The sequence below is a fragment of the Oncorhynchus keta genome, unplaced genomic scaffold, assembly GCF_023373465.1.
Source record: "Oncorhynchus keta strain PuntledgeMale-10-30-2019 unplaced genomic scaffold, Oket_V2 Un_scaffold_5279_pilon_pilon, whole genome shotgun sequence".
In the NCBI taxonomy this organism is placed as follows: Eukaryota; Metazoa; Chordata; class Actinopteri; order Salmoniformes; family Salmonidae; genus Oncorhynchus; species Oncorhynchus keta.
The window spans coordinates 175,001-192,862 of record NW_026290958.1 but is presented as its reverse complement, the minus strand read 5'-3'; the positions used below and the strand labels follow the sequence as shown (position 1 = coordinate 192,862).

General features: G+C 46.6%; 1 protein-coding gene across 1 annotated transcript; it reads left to right on the top strand.

Annotated features, from left to right (window-relative positions):
• Nucleotides 1–9,066: 9,066 nt before the first annotated feature.
• On the top strand, nt 9,067–11,231 carry LOC127929012 (uncharacterized). The gene is made up of 3 exons (XM_052516644.1): nt 9,067–9,201; nt 9,808–10,924; nt 11,008–11,231. Exons 1-3 carry the CDS (start codon nt 9,067–9,069, stop codon nt 11,229–11,231), a joined length of 1,476 nt encoding a protein of 491 aa, XP_052372604.1.
• Nucleotides 11,232–17,862: the final 6,631 nt, after the last annotated feature.

The following is a 17,862-nucleotide window of genomic DNA, read 5'->3' as shown; positions in this document are numbered from 1 at the left end:
GAAATAAATACATTAAATGGTGCTACTGTTTCCTTAAGAGCAGCTAATGGGCGGTTCGGTTAAATGTCCACACGAAGCGGTAGGTCGTTTTTCTATTGCAATCACCGCTGCCTCTCCGCGACATACGACTCTTAAAAACTGCGAGACGAGGTGGGGGGTAGCGTTATCTCCTTCTTGTTTGCTACCTAGTAGGTTGCCTCCAGAAAGGAGAGCGCCAACGAGACACCACTTAGCATTTGAAAGGCATATTGGCCCAGGCCACAACAAAAGGGGCTATGTGGTCGCATTCCGACTCGCTGTTGTAGAGGTGTGAATGAACAAGGAGAGAGATAATTGTCTCTTGGTTTCTCTCCTTTTCACAGAAGCTTATGGTTTTAAAGTCGTGATCCCAAAGACGGTTCACAACGCACAAATCAACACTCGTGCTTACAGAGGGCACCTCCCTCGGCTGGTGCTGACACATGCGCAGATCAACTGCTGGAGCGTCAATTATTATATTATGACGTTTACATGTCCTAATAATCGGAAACATTAAAAACATATATATATATTTTTTTAAACTAATGGGTGTTTAATCGTTGTGTGGTTACTTCGGTATTGACTTTAACACCGATTTATGATAAAACGACTATTGCATAATCTGCCTACTGCCATAATCAGTTTAATAGCGAATTAATAGTGCGCATGTAAACATACACTCAGTCGGAATAGATCGTAATGCATTGGCCTGTCTGTTAATCTAGCTCTATCAAAAGCTAAAGTTATCTATCCACATAACAGTGTAGTATTAGACTATTCTATCATTACCCCGCTAAACTAAAGTTTCAGACAGTAGCCTATAGGTTTATTACGACCCTGTCGGGTGGCTTCTTGTTTTATCAAGATGCCTTGTAGTCTAGTATGTTGTTATTCAGTGTCTGTTTCCCTCTCACACACCGAGACGAGACTGTCAGGTAGAAATCACGACTGGAGACATATTTGGGCTACTATAGTACTCTCAACCGTTATGAGATTCATATTTGAAGTATAGTTGGAAATGTGCTTTACTGTTATTAACAACTGGAAAATGCTGGCATCAATGTGATCAACCGTGTGGGCGAGAATAGCTGCTGAGCAGGAAAACAATGTTGCAACAAGTTTCCGCAGAGAAAAATGTAACAGTTAAACTACCAAAGACAAAACAACTCATGTGGAACTTCGTCGACAGCTCAAAAGTAATCAGCATATCAAGCAGTTAGCTTCCTATGCTAACGCTAACTATGGACACTCTCCCCAGTTAGCTTCCTATGCTAACTATGGACACTCTCCCCAGTTAGCTTCCTATGCTATGGACACTCTCCCCAGTTAGCTGGACACTCTCCCCAGTTAGCCTCCTATGCTAACACTAACTATGGACACTCTCCCCAGTTACTTCCTATAACTATGGACACTCTCCCCAGTTAGCCTCCTATGCTAACACTAACTATGGACACTCTCCCCAGTTAGCCTCCTATGCTAACTATGCTAACTATGGACACTCTCCCCAGTTAGCTTCCTATGCTAACACTAACTATGGACACTCTCCCCAGTTAGCTTCCTATGCTAACACTAACTATGGACACTCTCCCCAGTTAGCTTCCTATGCTAACTATGGACACTCTCCCCAGTTAGCTTCCTATGCTAACACTAACTATGGACACTCTCCCCAGTTAGCTTCCTATGCTAACTATGGACACTCTCCCCAGTTAGCTTCCTATGCTAACTATGGACACTCTCCCCAGTTAGCTTCCTATGCTAACACTAACTATGGACACTCTCCCCAGTTAGCCTCCTATGCTAACACTAACTATGGACACTCTCCCCAGTTAGCTTCCTATGCTAACTATGGACACTCTCCCCAGTTAGCTTCCTATGCTAACTATGGACACTCTCCCCAGTTAGCTTCCTATGCTAACTATGGACACTCTCCCCAGTTAGCTTCCTATGCTAACTATGGACACTCTCCCCAGTTAGCTTCCTATGCTAACTATGGACACTCTCCCCAGTTAGCTTCCTATGCTAACTATGGACACTCTCCCCAGTTAGCTTCCTATGCTAACACTAACTATGGACACTCTCCCCAGTTAGCTTCCTATGCTAACTAACTGGACACTCTCCCCAGTTAGCTTCCTATGCTAACTATGGACACTCTCCCCAGTTAGCCTCCTATGCTAACACTAACTATGGACACTCTCCCCAGTTAGCCTCCTATGCTAACACTAACTATGGACACTCTCCCCAGTTAGCCTCCTATGCTAACACTAACTATGGACACTCTCCCCAGTTAGCTTCCTATGCTAACACTAACTATGGACACTCTCCCCAGTTAGCCTCCTATGCTAACGTTAGCCTGGGCTAAAAGCAAAACAGCAGCATTGCTCTCAAAAGGGCTCCCACAGTCGGAAAGAGATTTTATGAAAATTACAACAAGGCGCAAAGTTAGTTGTTGGCTTCAAAAGGGGGAAGTGAGTGGATTGTGTACTTTGTAAACACAAGCGCTTGTTGGCACACTGTTTTGAAACAGAGAGTGAGTTCAAAGCAGTTCACTGAAGCGCAGTTACAAGAATGATCTCAACTTTTCCGGCGGGGGCGAAGGAAGATGTTAACCCAACTTAACGGGTGGGGGGTCAGTGTGTGTGTGTGTGTGTACTACGTAGAGTAGACTAAACCACGGGCATCTTGTCCCGGTGACCGTCTCTTTAACTCACCGCTATAAGTGTGTTGTTCCTCTGCTCGGTGGAAGACGCCGACTCGGGGTCTTGCTGTTTACTCGGATGTTTGCTGTTGGCAGATTTCTTCGCCCTCTGCTCCAGGCTCCGCTGGTAGAGACTCACCGTCTCCCTCCGCTCGATCTCCAGCTGCTCGGCGTGGGCTTGCTGGTAACGGTTCTCGCAGTTGACGTGGTGCCGCCTGCACCCTTCTATCCTCTGCCGTAGTCTCTCCACGACCGTGCTGTGTTTGGGAATGCCCGCGTTGTTGGGGTTTACACCGGGATTCATGCCACTCGCCATGGCATTGTTGTTGATGCAAATGTTACTGCCGTTCGCGGCAGCGGGGGTTGCAAAGTCCCCCATCATTCACCCGAAATGATAGTATTTTGGACTAAGTTTTTCTTCCCCTCAAGCCTCAAAGTAGTCTCTTCGTCTTCTAGGCTAAATGTTACTGGGAAATTGGGAGATGGTAGTTAGATTAAATGACGAACAAGACGGACCGGGTGATTCAAATGACCGTAAGGACAGTAAACAAACGGTGATCGGTGTTGATTCTTGTTCCCTCCTTCGGGACAGGACGCGGAGGCTCCACCATTTAACACGGTTTTCAAATATCACCTTGTCCCGTCCATGAAAAACACCGATAACAATATCCCATAGCCCAGCACGAAGGCTTCAAGAACGAGCAAGCTGGTCCGTAAAATCAACACATCAACCGCGGCCAGACTATTAGTAAAGGTAATAACTCCATAGGAAACAACCGGATATTAAGCTACAGGCGATCATCGCTGCCTCGGATTCCCACTCACACACATAACAGACCGACGCTGCCTCGAGCTCGCTGTTGTTTTATTATGTTGTCCTTTGTGAAAAAGTTTTGCTGTTTGAACCGAAGGGGCTCCGGAGTTGCTCCGTGAACTTGCTGCATTTCATTGGTTTGGTCGGTAAAAATCCTTAAGCTGAACGTGAAGAAGAGTTTGTCGTGTTGGGGAACCGGGTCCCGTGAACTGGTGCACAGCGAAATCCTGAAGACACCGCGGTGGCCGTGATCTCTCGGCTGGTCGCTAGTAGCTGTTCGCTGCCACCATCACAATCATCAAGACCTATCCTCCTCCATGCCAGCGGAGCGATATCAGGACGAGAGTTTAGTCAAAACCAGCTAGAGGCTGTGAGTAGCCCAACGGCACAGAGGAAAACCCGGAGTGGAGTGTGCATGTTCCAGCCAAGCCGGATCAGTAACGAATAAACAGTAGCATGAAAGCAGAAAGCATTTAGGCCTAGTGGCCGGTCACTGTACTTACCATCAGGCATCGCAACGTCAAAGCAATGTTGTCGCTCACCATATATATATATATATATATAGAGGCAATTCAAATAAAAAGTAAAATCGAAGTGTATTGGTGGCGTACACATGTTTAGCAGATGTTATAGTGTAGTAGTGAAATGCTTATGTTTCTAGCTCCCAACAGTGCAGTAATATCTAACAATATAAAACAATACACTCAAAACTAAAAAAGAGTAAAATCATGTAATTGAGAAATATTTAGGATGAGCAATGTCAGAGTCCGGAATATAAATATATATATACATATATATATACATATATATATATACATATACACATATGATAGAACATAGATATGGACAGTATATGGATAGAATATATAGTATATCTGTAGAATATATATAGTATATCTGTAGAATTGTAGGATAGAATATGTAGTATTTCTGTAGAGTATGTAGGATAGAATATGTAGTATATCTGTAGAATATGTAGGATAGAATATATAGTATATCTGTAGAATATGTAGAATAAAATATATAGTTTATCTGTAGAATATATATAGTATATCTGTAGATATCTGTAGAATATGTAGGATAGAATATGTAGTATTTCTGTAGAATATGTAGGATAGAATATGTAGTATATCTGTAGAGTATGTAGGATAGAATATGTAGTATATCTGTAGAATATGTAGGATAGAATATATAGTATATCTGTAGAATATATAGTATATCTGTAGAATATGTAGTTTATATGTAGAATAGAATATATAGTATATCTGTAGAATATGTAGTATATCTGTAGAATATGTAGTATATCTGTAGAATATGTAGTATATCTGTAGAATATGTAGGATAGAATATATAGTATATCTGTAGAATATGTAGGATAGAATATATAGTATATCTGTAGAATATGTAGTATATCTGAAGAATATGTAGGATAGAATATATAGTATATCTGTAGAATATGTAGTATATCTGTAGAATATGTAGGATAGAATATATAGTATATCTGTAGAATATGTAGTATATCTGTAGAATATGTAGGATAGAATATATAGTATATCTGTAGAATATGTAGTATATCTGTAGAATATGTAGGATAGAATATATAGTATATCTGTAGAATATGTAGTATATCTGAAGAATATGTAGGATAGAATATATAGTATATCTGTAGAATATGTAGTATATCTGTAGAATATGTAGGATAGAATATATAGTATATCTGTAGAATATGTAGTTTATCTGTAGAATATGTAGGATAGTAGAATATGTAGTATATCTGTAGAATATGTAGGATAGAATATATAGTATATCTGTAGAATATATAGTATATCTGTAGAATATGTAGGATATCTGTAGAATATGTAGGATAGTAGAATATCGTCTGGAGTCCCTGCCAAGTACGTCTGGTGTCTGAGCCGTTGAATCGTGACTCCACTTTGTCTCTGTGCTGATGTTTTGCCTGTGATTACCTTACAGAGGGCATAGCTGGACTGTGTGATTACCTTACGGAGGGCATAGCTGGACTGTGTGATTACCTTACAGAGGGCATAGCTGGACTGTGTGATTACCTTACGGAGGGCATAGCTGGACTGTGTGATTACCTTACGGAGGGCATAGCTGGACTGTGTGATTACCTTACGGAGGGCATAGCTGGACTGTGTGATTACCTTACAGAGGGCATAGCTGGACTGTGTGATTACCTTACGGAGGGCATAGCTGGACTGTGTGATTACCTTACAGAGGGCATAGCTGGACTGTGTGATTACCTTACGGAGGGCATAGCTGGACTGTGTGATTACCTTACGGAGGGCATAGCTGGACTGTGTGATTACCTTACAGAGGGCATAGCTGGACTGTGTGATTACCTTACAGAGGGCATAGCTGGACTGTGTGATTACCTTACAGAGGGCATAGCTGGACTGTGTGATTACCTTACGGAGGGCATAGCTGGACTGTGGGCATAGCTGATTACCTTACAGAGGGCATAGCTGGACTGTGTGATTACCTTACCTTACGGAGGGCATAGCTGGACTGTGTGATTACCTTACGGAGGGCATAGCTGGACTGTGTGATTACCTTACGGAGGGCATAGCTGGACTGTGTGATTACCTTACGGAGGGCATAGCTGGACTGTGTGATTACCTTACGGAGGGCATAGCTGGACTGTGTGATTACCTTACAGAGGGCATAGCTGGACTGTGTGATTACCTTACAGAGGGCATAGCTGGACTGTGTGATTACCTTAGCTGGACTGTGTGATTACCTTACAGGAGGGCATAGCTGGACTGTGTGATTACCTTACAGAGGGCATAGCTGGACTGTGTGATTACCTTACAGAGGGCATAGCTGGACTGTGTGATTACCTTACAGAGGGCATAGCTGGACTGTGTGATTACCTTACAGAGGGCATAGCTGGACTGTGTGATTACCTTACAGAGGGCATAGCTGGACTGTGTGATTACCTTACAGAGGGCATAGCTGGACTGTGTGATTACCTTACAGAGGGCATAGCTGGACTGTGTGATTACCTTACAGAGGGCATAGCTGGACTGTGTGATTACCTTACAGAGGGCATAGCTGGACTGTGTGATTACCTTACAGAGGGCATAGCTGGACTGTGTGATTACCTTACAGAGGGCATAGCTGGACTGTGTGATTACCTTACAGAGGGCATAGCTGGACTGTGTGATTACCTTACAGAGGGCATAGCTGGACTGTGTGATTACCTTACAGAGGGCATAGCTGGACTGTGTGATTACCTTACGGAGGGCATAGCTGGACTGTGTGATTACCTTACAGAGGGCATAGCTGGACTGTGTGATTACCTTACAGAGGGCATAGCTGGACTGTGTGATTACCTTACAGAGGGCATAGCTGGACTGTGTGATTACCTTACAGAGGGCATAGCTGGACTGTGTGATTACCTTACAGAGGGCATAGCTGGACTGTGTGATTACCTTACAGAGGGCATAGCTGGACTGTGTGATTACCTTACGGAGGGCATAGCTGGACTGTGTGATTACCTTACGGAGGGCATAGCTGGACTGTGTGATTACCTTACGGAGGGCATAGCTGGACTGTGTGATTACCTTACAGAGGGCATAGCTGGACTGTGTGATTACCTTACGGAGGGCATAGCTGGACTGTGTGATTACCTTACGGAGGGCATGGCTGGACTGTGTGATTACCTTACAGAGGGCATAGCTGGACTGTGTGATTACCTTACGGAGGGCATAGCTGGACTGTGTGATTACCTTACGGAGGGCATAGCTGGACTGTGTGATTACCTTACGGAGGGCATAGCTGGACTGTGTGATTACCTTACAGAGGGCATAGCTGGACTGTGTGATTACCTTACAGAGGGCATAGCTGGACTGTGTGATTACCTTACAGAGGGCATAGCTGGACTGTGTGATTACCTTACGGAGGGCATAGCTGGACTGTGTGATTACCTTACGGAGGGCATGGCTGGACTGTTTGTAGCCCTCCATGTTCCCAGTCACCTTGCCGTGGTTAAATGCAGTGGTTCACGCTTTTAGTTTTGCATGAATGCTGCCATCTATCCATGGTGTCTGGTTTGAATAGGTTTTAATCATCACAGTGGGAACAACATCCCCAAGTTATTATTATATATATATATTTTTTTTTATAGATTTGAACCATTTACCAAAAGGGCATCATTTATGGTTGCGTATGACCTTGCACACATACACACTCTCTCTCTCTATATGATCCAATAGGGTTGGAGCTGACCTGGTGACCCGGGAGTGTGTGTGTATTACATCCTTTTCTAACTCCCTCCCTGGAGGTCCAACACACAGGAACAGAAAGAGAGAGGAAGGCAAAGGACATGAAGTGGACAGAGGGCAGGTTAGAACACAGCCGTTTCCTGACCCCACATCACAGAGGAGACCATCATCATCATCAGCATCCCAGCCATTATGATGTCACAATGCCATGGAGCGTTCTGACATCTCATTGTGATTGTGACATCACAATAACGATTAGTTCAGAGAGAAATACATACACCTCTCCATTGTGATGTCACAATAACAGATTATTGGCAAAATTACATAAAGATAATAATAACTATAATAATTTATTCAACTTTATTCCAAAGTGCTTGAAAAAGCAAAACAAACAAGAATGAAAAAATTCTGATATTTGATAGAGAAGGTCTGGAATATGATTTTCGGCCAGAGTTGAAAGTTGTGTCTTTCAAGCCTACAACATATGGAACCACATGGCTTGAGCAGAGGGAGGAGGTCAACAGGGGGAGATGAGTAGGTCCTCCATTGGCAGGCAGCACAGTTCACTCTTCATTGAAGGCGCCTCACCAGCGCCTCGCCAGCGCCTCACCAGCGCCTCACCAGCGCCTCACCAGCGCCTCGCCACCCCACCGTTGACTCTCTGGTCTGGTAGAATGAGATGAAGTTCGTTTTTGACTTCTCACTCAGTCATGATAATGATGACAGCCTGTTCATAACTTCGTAGGAAACCTGAGCAATGAAATGGTCCCTACCTGCTCGCCTTGCATTGTAGTTCTCCTCATTGGGTCAGGAAGCTGTTGAAACAACTAAACATTGGCTGGTCTATTCAAATCAAAATACACTATCTGGCTAACCTGGTAGCATTGCTAGCTAGCTATCTTTAGAAAGATGATTTACCATGAATTCACAGGCAGGAAACAAATAGATGCAATCCAGACTTAATCTAGACACATTTGGCAATAATTTTTAAAAAACACTGAAAAATTATTAAATAATTACAAAATGTACAGGAGCTCTCTGCCAAGGCAAACTCACGGTGCCATAGCAACCATGGAACTTATTAAATCATTATTATTTATATTTATTATAATTTATTACATTTCTTTAGTGCTTTTCATAGACTCTAAGAGCTTCAAGAGCAAAACAAACAAACAAGTAATATATCATGACAGGTCGACCAATAGAGGCCAAGGCTTTGAAAGCTGCATCCTCTGAAGATGGAGAGGCTCAGTTCATGGCTTGAGGGGAGGGAGATAGATAGAGGATGCTAGATGATATTGATGGAGTCTGCTGATGATCTTGTAGGAGGGCACGTCTGGGAACCAGCCCGAGTCTTACAGCTACTGGACCTCTCCTCTTCCAGTCTGCGTAACGCCCACCAGGGTGATGCCTCAGCAGCTCTGGGTGCCAGATAGATCACCACACAAAGGTCAGAGTAGTAGCCAGTTGTCCTCCACTACGAGTCCTCTGCCCCAGCAGCTCTGGGTGCCAGATAGATCACCACACAAAGGTCAGAGTAGTAGCCAGTTGTCCTCCACTACGAGTCCTCTGCCCCAGCAGCTCTGGGTGCCAGATAGATCACCACACAAAGGTCAGAGTAGTAGCCAGTTGTCCTCCACTACGAGTCCTCTGCCCCAGCAGCTCTGGGTGCCAGATAGATCATCACACAAAGGTCAGAGTAGTAGCCAGTTGTCCTCCACTACGAGTCCTCTGCCCCAGCAGCTCTGGGTGCCAGATAGATCACCACACAAAGGTCAGAGTAGTAGCCAGTTGTCCTCCACTACGAGTCCTCTGCCCCAGCAGCTCTGGGTGCCAGATAGATCACCACACAAAGGTCAGAGTAGTAGCCAGTTGTCCTCCACTACGAGTCCTCTGCCCCAGCAGCTCTGGGTGCCAGATAGATCACCACACAAAGGTCAGAGTAGTAGCCAGTTGTCCTCCACTACGAGTCCTCTGCCCCAGCAGCTCTGGGTGCCAGATAGATCACCACACAAAGGTCAGAGTAGTAGCAGTTGTCCTCCACTACGAGCCCTCTGCCCCAGCAGCTCTGGGTGCCAGATAGATCACCACACAAAGGTCAGAGTAGTAGCCAGTTGTCCTCCACTACGAGCCCTCTGCCCCAGCAGCTCTGGGTGCCAGATAGATCACCACACAAAGGTCAGAGTAGTAGCCAGTTGTCCTCCACTACGAGTCCTCTGCCCCAGCAGCTCTGGGTGCCAGATAGATCACCACACAAAGGTCAGAGTAGTAGCCAGTTGTCCTCCACTACGAGTCCTCTGCCCCAGCAGCTCTGGGTGCCAGATAGATCACCACACAAAGGTCAGAGTAGTAGCCAGTTGTCCTCCACTACGAGCCCTCTGCCCCAGCAGCTCTGGGTGCCAGATAGATCACCACACAAAGGTCAGAGTAGTAGCCAGTTGTCCTCCACTACGAGCCCTCTGCCCCAGCAGCTCTGGGTGCCAGATAGATCACCACACAAAGGTCAGAGTAGTAGCCAGTTGTCCTCCACTACGAGCCCTCTGCCCCAGCAGCTCTGGGTGCCAGATAGATCACCACACAAAGGTCAGAGTAGTAGCCAGTTGTCCTCCACTACGAGTCCTCTGCCCCAGCAGCTCTGGGTGCCAGATAGATCACCACACAAAGGTCAGAGTAGTAGCCAGTTGTCCTCCACTACGAGTCCTCTGCCCCAGCAGCTCTGGGTGCCAGATAGATCACCACACAAAGGTCAGAGTAGTAGCCAGTTGTCCTCCACTACGAGCCCTCTGCCCCAGCAGCTCTGGGTGCCAGATAGATCACCACACAAAGGTCAGAGTAGTAGCCAGTTGTCCTCCACTACGAGCCCTCTGCCCCAGCAGCTCTGGGTGCCAGATAGATCACCACACAAAGGTCAGAGTAGTAGCCAGTTGTCCTCCACTACGAGCCCTCTGCCCCAGCAGCTCTGGGTGCCAGATAGATCACCACACAAAGGTCAGAGTAGTAGCCAGTTGTCCTCCACTACGAGCCCTCTGCCCCAGCAGCTCTGGGTGCCAGATAGATCACCACACAAAGGTCAGAGTAGTAGCCAGTTGTCCTCCACTACGAGCCCTCTGCCCCAGCAGCTCTGGGTGCCAGATAGATCACCACACAAAGGTCAGAGTAGTAGCCAGTTGTCCTCCACTACGAGCAGCCTCTGCCCCAGCAGCTCTGGGTGCCAGATAGATCACCACACAAAGGTCAGAGTAGTAGCCAGTTGTCCTCCACTACGAGTCCTCTGCCCCAGCAGCTCTGGGTGCCAGATAGATCACCACACAAAGGTCAGAGTAGTAGCCAGTTGTCCTCCACTACGAGTCCTCTGCCCCAGCAGCTCTGGGTGCCAGATAGATCACCACACAAAGGTCAGAGTAGTAGCCAGTTGTCCTCCACTTCCTCTGCCCCAGCAGCTCTGGGTGCCAGATAGATCACCACACAAATGATGTTCCAGTTGTCCTCCAAGATCAGGCAGCTCTGAAACCAAAAAGATGCCCCAGCAGCTCTGGGTGCCAGATAAAACACAAATCAGAGTTAAAAAGCTAGCAGCTAGCCAGAGATCACAACAAAGTGTTAACCAGTCCTCCACATAGTCAATCTGCAAAGCTTGTGGCTTAAAACCACCAGATATATAGCATTAAAAACTCTGCCCCACGTTATCAAAAAAGGTCAAAAGCCAGTTGTCCTCCAAAACGAGCCTCTGCCCCAGCAGCTTAAAAGATCACCTAAAAATAACTAAATACGTGCACATTTATAGGAGCTCTTTGCCAGATAGGCTACCACACAAAGGTCAGGGCACCATGGCAGCACTATAGAACTATGTCAGAATTCCACAATGATGTCATTGTTTTAGCAGGCTTCAGGTGCCCAAATGATGTTTTAAAATCAGGCAGCCGGGTGAAACCAAAAAGATGCTATTGTGTCCAGATTCATAAAAAATATATTTAAAAAGCTAGCTAGCCAAGCCAAGAAGTGTTAACCAGTCAGTCAATCTGCAAATTTGTGGCTTAAAACCACCAGATATATGCATTAAAAACTCTACGTTATCAAAAACAAAACAGCTGCTAAAAAAACCCGAATTAAAAACACCTAAAAATAACTAAATACGTGCACATTTATAGGAGCTCTTTGCTTAGGCTAATACGAGGGCACCATGGCAACTATAGAACTATGTCAGAATTCAACAATGATGTCATTGTTTTAGCACTATGCACAGAGTTTTAAAACTACGGCATGGGAAATGGTTCAAAACTACGGCATGGGAAATGGTTCAAAACTACGGCATGGGAAATGGTTCAAAACTACGGCATGGGAAATGGTTCAAAACTACGGCATGGGAAATGGTTCAAAACTACGGCATGGGAAATGGTTCAAAACTACGGCATGGGAAATGGTTCAAAACTACAGCATGGGAAATGGTTCAAAACTACGGCATGGGAAATGGTTCAAAACTACGGCATGGGAAATGGTTCAAAACTAAGGCATGGGAAATGGTTCAAAGCACCAATAAATTAGCACAACCTTTTTCAGTTTTTCATATTGGCGGGGTATTGGAGGTCAAATAGGGAGCACTGTGCTAATTATGGAAAAAAAGAGTAACGGAGAGCAATGTACAGTATGGTGAACTTAGTAAATGAGGCGTTGGAGGAAAGTGCAGGGGGGGGGCGCCATTTTGTGAGCGCTAGATGAGCAACGTAAGCAACAAACCAAGAACCATTGTCTTTGTCTGTAGTCTGTTTCTTGTGATTTCATCTTCTTTATCACCTACATGGTGATAACCTACACTCTCTCTCTCGCTCTCTCTCTCTCTCTCTCTCTCTCTCTCTCTCTCTCTCTCTCTCTCTCTCTCTCTCTCGCTCTCTCTCGCTCTCTCTCTCTCTCTCTCTCTCTCTCTCTCTCTCTCTCTCTCTCTCTCTCTCTCTCTCTCTCTCTCTCTCTCTCTCTCTCTCTCTCTCTCTCTCTCTCTCTCTCTCTCTCTCTCTCTCTCTCTCTCTCTCTCTCTCTCTCTCTCTCTCTCTCTCTCTCTCTCTTTCTCTCTCTCTCTCTCTCTCGCTCCCTCTCTCTTTCTCTCTCTCTCTGCTTAGTCATGCTTGGTGGTAGCATGACACAGTGACTAATCTATTTCTCATCAGGCATTAATTACACTGCAGTCTAGTACAGGACAGTATGTCTGCTCCTCAGTACAACAACACGTAAACACAGCAATTCACCTGTGTTGCTGTAACTGGTGCTGCGGCCCAGTCTGACCAGCTTAGTGCCAGAGGAATGACTGGAATGTTGTTGTCCACACCACCCCACCCCCACCGTGTCCATCTCTAACAACACCAACGGACACTGCTCCTAACTTCTCTCTCTCTGTCTCTCTCTGTCTGTCTCTCTCTCTCTCTCTTGCTCTCTCTCTCTCTCTCTTGCTCTCTCTCTCAATTCAATTCAATTCAATTCAAGGGCTTTATTGGCATGGGAAACATGTGTTAACATTGCCAAAGCAAGTGAGGTAGACAACATACAAAGTGAATATATAAAGTGAAAAACAACAAAAATTAACAGTAAACATTACACATACAGAAGTTTCAAAACAGTAAATACATTACAAATGTCATATTATATATATACAGTGTTTTAACAATGTACAAATGGTTAAAGGACACAAGATAAAATAAATAAGCATAAATATGGGTTGTATTTACAATGGTGTTTGTTCTTCACTGGTTGCCCTTTTCTCGTGGCAACAGGTCACAAATCTTGCTGCTGTGATGCACACTGTGGAATTTCACCCAGTAGATATGGGAGTTTATCAAAATTGGATTTGTTTTCGAATTCTTAGTGGATCTGTGTAATCTGAGGGAAATATGTCTCTCTAATATGGTCATACATTGGGCAGGAGGTTCTCTCTCTCTCTCTCTCTCTCTCTCTCTCTCTCTCTCTCTCTCTCTCTCTCTCTCTCTCTCTCTCTCTCTCTCTCTCTCTCTCCACCCCTCATCATCTCTTTATCCCTACAGAGAACTAGTGACCTGCAGCAGTATTATCTAGAATGTACAGGAGCCAACAGAAAGTTCCTTTACATTTTTGCCAGCATAAATCCACTTCAATCAGTGTAGATGAAGGGGAGGAGACGGGTTAAATAAAGATTTGTAAGCTTTGAGAGAATTGAGACATGGATTGCATATGTGTGCCACTCAGCGTGTGAATGGGCAAGACAAAATATTTAAATGCCTTTGGTAGTAAGAGTCAGGCGCTCCGGTTAAGTGTGCCATTCAGCGTGTGAATGGGCAAGACAAAATATTGAAATGCCAGCCTTGGGAACGTAGTGAGTCAACATGGGCCAGCTCCGTGGAACGCCTTTCAACACCTTGTTAAGTGTGTCATTAACTGCAGTGCTGTTCAACACCTGTGTGTGACAAGTATGGTCCATCACATGGGCCAGCCTCCCTGTGGAACATTTCAACACCTTGTAGAGTCAACATGGGCCAGCCTCCCTGTGGAACGACCACCTTGTGGAGTCAACATGGGCCAGCCTCCCTGTGGAGTCAACATGGGCCAGCCTCCCTGTGGAACATGATTTCAACACCTTGTGGAGTCAACATGGGCCAGCCTCCCTGTGGAACGATTTCAACACCTTGTGGAGTCAACATGGGCCAGCCTCCCTGTGGAACAACACCTTGTGGAGTCAACATGGGCCAGCCTCCCTGTGGAACGATTTCAACACCTTGTAGAGTCAACATGGGCCAGCCTCCCTGTGGAACGATTTCAACACCTTGTGGAGTCAACATGGGCCAGCCTCCCTGTGGAACGATTTCAACACCTTGTGGAGTCCATGTCCTAGCGAATTGAGGCTGTTCTGAGGGCAAAACGGGGATGCAACTCAATATTAGGAAGGTGTTCCTAATGTTTTGTCCACTCAGTGTATATCGATCCACAGTGTTTTAGGACCGTCTAGTCAGATGGTTTGTGAAGACAATTGAGAGGTTAGCTGAACTAGCTAGAGATGGGTTTTATCTGAACAAGATCAGAATAATTGGCTTGTTGAATTGAGTGACTCCAAGGTAGACTTTTCCAGTAACTGATAGCAGTGAGCCTTTGACGCCCCAGCGGTGCCTAGCTGGCATCACTCAGGTGGGTTCTGGAGGACTAGTTTACCACTGAGACTACTGAGAGACTGGGGATGGCAAGGGGGGCCCTGATCAACAACCCAACTCAGTGTCTCAACGCCTGTAACCCAGCATTTGTTAGACCGTGTGAACTACTGTAGAGGTCATTATCATTCACGTGTCACAATAAGATGAAGAATGACCTGCTAAGAACTACTGTAGAGGTCATTATCATTCACATGTCACAATAAGATGAAGAATGACCTGCTAAGAACTACTGTAGAGGTCATTATCATTCACATGTCACAATAAGATGAAGAATGACCTGCTAAGAACTACTGTAGAGGTCATTATCCTTCACGTGTCACAATAAGGTGACGAATGTTCCATTTGCCTGGGGGGCAGCTCCAGTAAAACCATTGCCATCTGCGTGATGTTTTTCAAGGGGTTATTAAATATATGTTATAACTATTTGTTTATAATATTATAATATCAAGACAACTACAGAGGTTGCCCTTTCAAGCTTAACATCCTTATCATTTATCGCCCTCCAGGTTCCCTCGGAGAGTTCATCAATGAGCTTGATGCCTTGATAAGCTCCTTTCCTGAGGACGGCTCACCTCTCACAGTTCTGGGCGACTTTAACCTCCCCACGTCTACCTTTGACTCATTCCTCTCTGCCTCCTTCTTTCCACTCCTCTCCTCTTTTGACCTCACCCTCTCACCTTCCCCCCCTACTCACAAGGCAGGCAATACGCTCGACCTCATCTTTACTAGATGCTGTTCTTCCACTAACCTCATTGCAACTCCCCTCCAAGTCTCCGACCACTACCTTGTATCCTTTTCCCTCTCGCTCTCATCCAACACTTCCCACACTGCCCCTACTCGGATGGTATCGCGCCGTCCCAACCTTCGCTCTCTCTCCCCCGCTACTCTCTCCTCTTCCATCCTATCATCTCTTCCCTCTGCTCAAACCTTCTCCAACCTATCTCCTGATTCTGCCTCCTCAACCCTCCTCTCCTCCCTTTCTGCATCCTTTGACTCTCTATGTCCCCTATCCTCCAGGCCGGCTCGGTCCTCCCCTCCCGCTCCGTGGCTCGACGACTCATTGCGAGCTCACAGAACAGGGCTCCGGGCAGCCGAGCGGAAATGGAGGAAAACTCGCCTCCCTGCGGACCTGGCATCCTTTCACTCCCTCCTCTCTACATTTTCCTCCTCTGCCTCTGCTGCTAAAGCCACTTTCTACCACACCAAATTCCAAGCATCTGCCTCTAACCCTAGGAAGCTCTTTGCCACCTTCTCCTCCCTCCTGAATCCTCCTCCCCCCCCCCCCTCCCCTCTCTGCAGATGACTTCGTCAACCATTTTGAAAAGAAGGTCGACGACATCCGATCCTCGTTTGCTAAGTCAAACGACACTGCTGGTTCTGCTCACACTGCCCTACCCTGTGCTCTGACCTCTTTCTCCCCTCTCTCTCCAGATGAAATCTCGCGTCTTGTGACGGCCGGCCGCCCAACAACCTGCCCGCTTGACCCTATCCCCTCCTCTCTTCTCCAGACCATTTCCGGAGACCTTCTCCCTTACCTCACCTCGCTCATCAACTCATCCCTGACCGCTGGCTACGTCCCTTCCGTCTTCAAGAGAGCGAGAGTTGCACCCCTTCTGAAAAAACCTACACTCGATCCCTCCGATGTCAACAACTACAGACCAGTATCCCTTCTTTCTTTTCTCTCCAAAACTCTTGAACGTGCCGTCCTTGGCCAGCTCTCCCGCTATCTCTCTCAGAATGACCTTCTTGATCCAAATCAGTCAGGTTTCAAGACTAGTCATTCAACTGAGACTGCTCTTCTCTGTATCACGGAGGCGCTCCGCACTGCTAAAGCTAACTCTCTCTCCTCTGCTCTCATCCTTCTAGACCTATCGGCTGCCTTCGATACTGTGAACCATCAGATCCTCCTCTCCACCCTCTCCGAGTTGGGCATCTCCGGCGCGGCCCACGCTTGGATTGCGTCCTACCTGACAGGTCGCTCCTACCAGGTGGCGTGGCGAGAATCTGTCTCCTCACCACGCGCTCTCACCACTGGTGTCCCCCAGGGCTCTGTTCTAGGCCCTCTCCTATTCTCGCTATACACCAAGTCACTTGGCTCTGTCATAACCTCACATGGTCTCTCCTATCATTGCTATGCAGACGACACACAATTAATCTTCTCCTTTCCCCCTTCTGATGACCAGGTGGCGAATCGCATCTCTGCATGTCTGGCAGACATATCAGTGTGGATGACGGATCACCACCTCAAGCTGAACCTCGGCAAGACGGAGCTGCTCTTCCTCCCGGGGAAGGACTGCCCGTTCCATGATCTCACCATCACGGTTGACAACTCCATTGTGTCCTCCTCCCAGAGCGCTAAGAACCTTGGCGTGATCCTGGACAACACCCTGTCGTTCTCAACTAACATCAAGGCGGTGGCCCGTTCCTGTAGGTTCATGCTCTACAACATCCGCAGAGTACGACCCTGCCTCACACAGGAAGCGGCGCAGGTCCTAATCCAGGCACTTGTCATCTCCCGTCTGGATTACTGCAACTCGCTGTTGGCTGGGCTCCCTGCCTGTGCCATTAAACCCCTACAACTCATCCAGAACGCCGCAGCCCGTCTGGTGTTCAACCTTCCCAAGTTCTCTCACGTCACCCCGCTCCTCCGCTCTCTCCACTGGCTTCCAGTTGAAGCTCGCATCCGCTACAAGACCATGGTGCTTGCCTACGGAGCTGTGAGGGGAACGGCACCTCAGTACCTCCAGGCTCTGATCAGGCCCTACACCCAAACAAGGGCACTGCGTTCATCCACCTCTGGCCTGCTCGCCTCCCTACCACTGAGGAAGTACAGTTCCCGCTCAGCCCAGTCAAAACTGTTCGCTGCTCTGGCCCCCCAATGGTGGAACAAACTCCCTCACGACGCCAGGACAGCGGAGTCAATCA